Raw genomic sequence first — 6,315 nt, forward strand, 5'->3', positions numbered from 1 at the left:
AAAGACGGTCTCGGAACTGTTGCGGATATGAATTAAATGGTTTATTGGAAGGCACTATGCATGAAACAGCACAACAGCAAAAAGGCTGAAATCAAATGCCTGATAGAAAAATCAATGGCGGAAATGGCCAACCACAATGGGGTGGATAAAATACCAAGAAGGTGTATATAGCTGCAGCTAATAATATGGATTATATAGTGTGTAGTTAAAGCAAGCCACTTGCTATACATATGCAGTAAGTAAACAAATCAGGAGGGAATTTGTAGAATCTTTCTCAACCAGCCCGCATTATCGGACACACTGGGTAGTGGAGAGATAAACCATCAAGCACTATGCAACATGAATATATCTGGGAGACCTTGCCAGAAGATTAGAACCAGCATAGTGCATGCTAGCCATTCTCAAAGCTTCTAAATATGAAAGTATTATTAGCTTCCACACCACCCTCTTAAGCTCCTATGTTACTGCTAAGTTCCTTCACCAGCAGAATCTGTTTCATTCCTATCTATATGAGAATCTGGAAATCTTGGGAAGGATGGATGAATTCTCAGATTCCTGAGGACATGGAGAAGGGGAAGAAAGGAAACAGGATGCCCTTTGGAAGCTCCAAGCAACAGACATTCAGCATCTTCAAGGTAGGCAGAACCCAAAGAGAGGAGCCTGGTTTCTCAGTTGTCCTTCTTCCTCGTCTTTCCTTCCTTGACCATCCGCAGGGACAATTCAATGGTGGCGCTGCACTCATTAGAGGTGGGTGCAGAGATGTGGACTTAATTCCCCTCATATGTGGTTTACCTTCCCTCCCAGGGACAACAGCCTCATTCCCATAACATCTCCCAGTATGCCCAAAGAATAGGCAGCCAAAAGGCTTGCGGAAGAGGGCATGACAGCTGAAGGTATGTTCATTATTCAAGACGGGTGAGATTTCTCTTCCTGTCAATGTTTGGTCTGCAGTGATCAGACTCCATGTTGTTAAAGGATCCTAGATCAATACAGCCTTCCCCTCATTATTAATATGGAGAGAGATGAAAGAGAAGAAATCAATTCGATATTTTAAAAAAACATTTAAAGAATTATGTGCTAGTTATTTTTTCCTTCCTAGCTGCTCTCTGGTGTTCAGTTGACATCGGAATATAATAATGTAGCATTTGGGGAAGAAGATACAAGCTAATAAGCCTCCACTAGAGGCCAAGATGGAGAAGATCTCCACGGCCACCATGTCTTTCCCTTTGGTGCTCAGATAGGTGGGGACAAAGGAGATCCAAACACTGCAGAAGACCAGCATGCTGAAGGTGATCAGCTTGGCTTCATTGAAAGAATCAGGCAATGTCCGTGCTAGGAAGGCCACCGTGAAACTGATGGTGGCCAGAAGACCCATGTAGCCCAGCACTATGTAGAACATGATGTCCGAGCCTTCATTGCATTGAATGATAATATGACCCACTTGGGAGTGTGTGTCAAACTCTGGGAAGGGGGGTGAAGATGCCAACCACAATGCACAGATGCCAGTTTGAATGAAACAACAAGGAATTATGACGGACATGGCCAGTCTCTTCCCCACCCACTTCCTCATCCTGTTCCCTGGCTTGGTGGCCATGAAGGCAACCACCACAGTGATGGTTTTGGCCAATATACAAGACACGGCAATGGAGAAGATGATGCCAAACAGGGTTTGCCGGAGAAGGCAGGTCACCGTCCCAGGATGGCCGATGAATAGGAAGGAACACAGAAAGCCGAGCAGCAGAGAGGAGAGCAGGACACAAGTGATGCTTTGATTGTTGGCTTTGACGATCGGTGTATTCCAGTGTGTGGCAAAGATCCCCATCACTATAACTGTGGCCACAAAACATAAAACAGCAACAGAAGCCAAGCCTGCTCCCATGGGGTCCTCGTAGGATAAGTAGGTTGTGAGTTTGGGAATGCACTGATCCCTCTTCTGGTTTGGATATTCATCTTCTGGGCATTTCTCACATTGGTCTGCATCTGAAATTCGTAATTGTTACTATCATTTATGAATGTACTGTTTTATATTGTGCCAGTCAAAAGACGCTGCTGAGAACGGCTGTTAAGAGAAATTCTCTTAATTCCTTTTTGCTCAGTTACTTCCTGGAATCCACAATTGCCATGAAGGAAGGAAATGGAGGGATCCTGAACAGGGTTAGGCCTAGATGTCACCCATTACTCTTGCAAGAGAAGTTCAGATTGGCTGTAGCAGTTCCCTCAAGAGAAACTTCAAAAATGGCCAAGGGCTTCAGGATGCTCACAGGAATTGCAGAGGCAGGAAAAAATGGGGTTGGGAGCATCCTGTCCCTCCCGATCCTTAGAAACCCCAGCCCCTGCTGGTTATGATGGTTTCCTTGATCTATCAGATACTGTCTGATGCAGTGGTTAGACTGTCAGAACAGGATCAATGAGATCTGGGTTCTTATATTGCCAAGGAAGGTTGTTGACTGACTGTGGGTAAGTCACACTCTCTCGGCCTGATCTACCTCATAGGGCTGTTGTGCTGGTGAGAACGTGGAGAATAATGTTATTTAGGTCTCCAATGGGGAGAAATTCAGGAGATGACATTTGTTATGAATCTGTCCTGAATTACAACTCACTAGCAAAAAAAGATGGTTCTTGATGTTGCTTATTCTGCTATTGCTGCAGCTCTCTTGGCACGAGGAAGAAGCGCTTCTCCTCTACTCAAACTACTGTTAAATATGGCAAGCAGATGGAGCTTCCACATCGGCATGCTGAGCCCCCAGTAAAACATAAAACCACTACCCGGGCTAAAGATGTATTAGGGTGCATTAATTTCTTTTTCCGATAGAAACAACAGGAAAAAATGGCTCTTGTAAGAGAGAATAAGAGGAATCTATAACTGTAGTTAAGGGAGTGAAGTCTGGAAAGGAAATTCCCCTCCCTGTACCAAGCCTGCTAAGTGAGTTTATGCAAGGAAACCTTGTTTCATATCTGTTGAGAATACTTTGTCAATACTGCATGCATATTTGTTAATGTGAGTTAGTATAACAGAAGTATGAAACCCCCATTGGGAATTGCTATTGCGATGCTGCTTCACATTCCCTTGGAGCTGATCTCTTAGGCTGCATCCACCTTGGATGGACCTGGGATGGTTTCCAATCCTTTTGTGCACATATCACTTTTTCTTGCCATCACTCTGACAGAACATATACTCAAGTACTAGCAACAAAGCCCATTGTGGGAGGGAAATACAATAGGTTCTAGAAAGGGTGTGGCAGGCGGGGCAGGCATTGCTGCTTCCACCACACTCCAATCTGGTCAAATGGAAGGGTAGGGCAGCCGGGCCTGGCATTGCCCCCCTCTGCAATGTCCCGATCTGGGTAAGGGCAGGGCAGGGTGGCTGGGCCTGGCATTGCCTACTCCATAGGGCCAGCCAATCATGGCAGGAAAGGGCTGGGAGGTCGGCCGATCCGTCCTATCACCTCCTCACCCCAGTCGGGCTACAGAGGCTTGGCAGGTGAGCAGGCCCTTCCCTCTGCTGGCCAATTTCAGACCTGATTTAGGCCGCTGCAGAGCCCAGGAGTGATGCTGGAGAGGAAAGGGCCCTGGAGTGCTACTGCACCCCACTGCCACCCAATTCAGCCCTGATTTGGGCTTCTACTAAGAGTGCTGCCAGGGTAGGCAGAAAGGGCTCTGGAGTGCTCCTGTGCTCCAGAGCAGGTCGAATTGGGCTGCTTTGGCCTGAAATCACTGGACTAGGGTGCGCAGGAGCATGCTGCACCATCAGGGAGCATGCCTGGGGAGCTGTGTTCCCCCTGCCTCCCTCCCATTGGCCTGGCCTCTGAGAAGACAGAGACCAGGTCTCTTTGCCCTGCAAGTCTATGGCAGATCGACCTGGGCTCTGGGGTCCAGAGGTCCGGTTAACTCATCTCGCAAAGCCATGATAAGTAGACTTGGGCTCTTCTGGTCCAGCAGGCAAGCCACAGTACCCCCCTCATGCCCCCTCCCTCCTGCGGCAGATCGAAGCTTGGGGAGAAAGACTTGGGAGGTGAAGCGCAGGCAAGTCAGGCATGCCCCATGTGGTCCTGGCCCAGTCGGGGCTGGGGAGGGAGGGGCTGGCCTGCAGGCCCTTCTGAGGCCCAGTGGCTTTCCAGGACTGCGCCTGCAGTGGTGAGTCATCTCGAACATGCTTGCTGAATTATATAGTAAGAGACATTGTGTCTTACATGTGAATTCTGACTGGAGAGATTCCCTCGTTATGTGTATTTTGGTCTCTAGTCTGCATAGAGTCTCTGAGGATTTGGTTTGATTACAACAATGTGACTCATGTGAAAAAGGTAAGTGTGAGAATAACATGGTGGGTGCTTACTTTCTTCTTCCTCAATGTATCTCTTCACCGAAGCAAAGAGGTCTTCTTAGCTTTCCTCTACCACAGTTAAGCAATACCTAGTGCTTCAGAAGAGCCCAGGAGGCATCACCCGTGAGCCTGGAGGAAGCAATAGATCTGAAATGGCTGCCTCCATCGCAGGAGGACACTCCAAACATTTTATAATTGGCAGGAGTCCCCATGGAAGCCATGCTGGCCACAGCAGTCATTTTATCACAGTACCCACAACCTGTCCTCAAAATGCCAAGAGTTCTCATGGGCTCAACGATGTTAAGGAATGCTGTCCTTATTGGTCACATCGTTGATACATTATACAATCGGTGGGGAAAGGGGAAATTCTACATCAGGTGGAAGAGACTCACTGACTGTCCATTTTCCAGAAGGTAGAGACTGGCAAATCCATTGTACAAGAAAGCTTGAGTAACTGGAGTAGCAGCACATTTGAAACATTTGGAGCTTTTCTCTTGTAGCTTCATATCCTTTTACTTACCAATCTGGAGTGCAATTTTCCCTTCCGGGCAGTGAGCACAATCGTAGCAGCAAAATTGCTTCCCCTCTTGAACAATCCTGCTGTGCCCGGTGGGGCAGCTCTCGACACACGTACTGCGTGGGACACTCTGAGAGAAAAGCAAAAGGAAGGGGTGGGAGATGGAAATGTGCTGCTTCTCCCTTCCAGCTATGATTCTTGATTCTAACCCCTTTGCCTAAGAACACACCAGAAATGACATGCTCCCCACTTGTATAGGTACATACGTAGATACAAAGATCTAGCAAAGTGATAAGAGAAAGAAAAGGAGCTGTGTAAGCAGAGGGACAAGTGTTATGTCCTCCACATACATTTCTACTTCCCTCAACAGATATCCCTCATTGTGCGTCTTCATGAGCTAGAAATGTTGTTATTCTTGCATCAGAATTCCTGTTCTGAGGAAATGCCGGTTTGGAATCTTTTGAGACAAAAATTGCCTGCAAGCAAGAAAACTAGCACAACAGGGAAGAAGTTGTTGTGCAACTTGTTCTAGTTTTTCATTGCTAGAAAATTTTCACATTGAAACTGTGACTCTCCGTCTGTATAAGTACAGTGAAATCTCTCTCAACTCATCCCCATCTCTTCTGGTTAGTTTGTAGAGTCCAGGGCAAAAACTAAGCAGAATAATATTGTCTCTGGATTCTTGCATACATTGGATCCATTATGGCTGCACTATGAAATTTGGCAAATGGAAATCTTCCAATAGATCCAGAACCATTCAGTGTCCATCCCATGTTACTTTTTTATACATTATGGGAAAGGGTGCCATTCTGAAAAGTCAAGTGCCAATCTCGTGCGAGAAAACGGGATCTTCTGCATTTCTTTCGTGACATTCCGGGTTGTTACGAGCAGTGGGGGGCCATGTGGAAACAGCCCCAGTCTGACAATGGTGGCTGCTGTTTGATGGCTGCAGAGCAGAGGAATTGGCTGCAGCTTCGAAGGACATATCCATGGCTTTGATTTGCAAGGATATAGGAGGTAACTAAATGCTTCTCCTCTATCCTAAAGAAGTATCATAACGTTGAAAAAACATCATCCATACCTGCTGAAATTTGTGATTCCATATCAGCAAACTTCGATTAATAGTGAACTCTTCACCTGCAGTTGTCTTAGATTCCATCGAACCAACTTGGATTTTTTGAAAAGATTGATTCGAGAATGTGACCAAGTTCACAATATCATAGCCAGCAGCCAGGTCCCCATCTTCATCAAAAAAGATTTCATCTCCAGCAGAATTGTTAAAGCGAACTTTTCTCAAAAATGAACAAAGCTAGGTTGGTAAAGAAGGAGTTCACGTATTTAAAAAAGGTAGCGGTAAATAAATGAATATACCTTTCTGAAATTTGTTAACATGGAACTACTTGTTCTGCGATATTGATTTACAATTGTATTAATATGACTAAATATGAATTAACCTGGTTTTTGAAATTTGATCGAA

The 6,315-nt window shown here is 45.9% G+C and overlaps 1 protein-coding gene across 1 annotated transcript; it reads right to left on the bottom strand.

The window, feature by feature from the left end:
- Positions 1 to 1,081: 1,081 nt before the first annotated feature.
- LOC129327941 (vomeronasal type-2 receptor 26-like) lies at positions 1,082 to 5,997 on the bottom strand. Its single transcript, XM_054976689.1, has 3 exons — positions 5,920 to 5,997; positions 4,842 to 4,968; positions 1,082 to 1,980 (listed from the first exon to the last, which is right to left on the bottom strand). The coding sequence occupies exons 1-3, from the start codon at positions 5,995 to 5,997 to the stop codon at positions 1,082 to 1,084; spliced, it is 1,104 nt and encodes a 367-aa protein (XP_054832664.1).
- Positions 5,998 to 6,315: the final 318 nt, after the last annotated feature.

The sequence above is a fragment of the Eublepharis macularius genome, chromosome 4 (genome assembly GCF_028583425.1).
Source record: "Eublepharis macularius isolate TG4126 chromosome 4, MPM_Emac_v1.0, whole genome shotgun sequence".
NCBI lineage: Eukaryota > Metazoa > Chordata > Lepidosauria > Squamata > Eublepharidae > Eublepharis > Eublepharis macularius.

What these genes read in the sequence shown, in the direction of transcription:
- LOC129327941 (XM_054976689.1), bottom strand. Translation starts at nt 5,997, where the DNA reads ATGGAATCTAAGACAACTGCAGGTGAAGAGTTCACTATTAATCGAAGT. An exon ending in GGAATCACAAATTTCAGCAG is followed by an intron (nt 4,969 to 5,919) that starts GTATGGATGATG and finishes CTTTTCTCTCAG; the next exon opens with AGTGTCCCACGCAGTACGTG. An exon ending in GAAAATTGCACTCCAGATTG is followed by an intron (nt 1,981 to 4,841) that starts GTAAGTAAAAGG and finishes TACGAATTTCAG; the next exon opens with ATGCAGACCAATGTGAGAAA.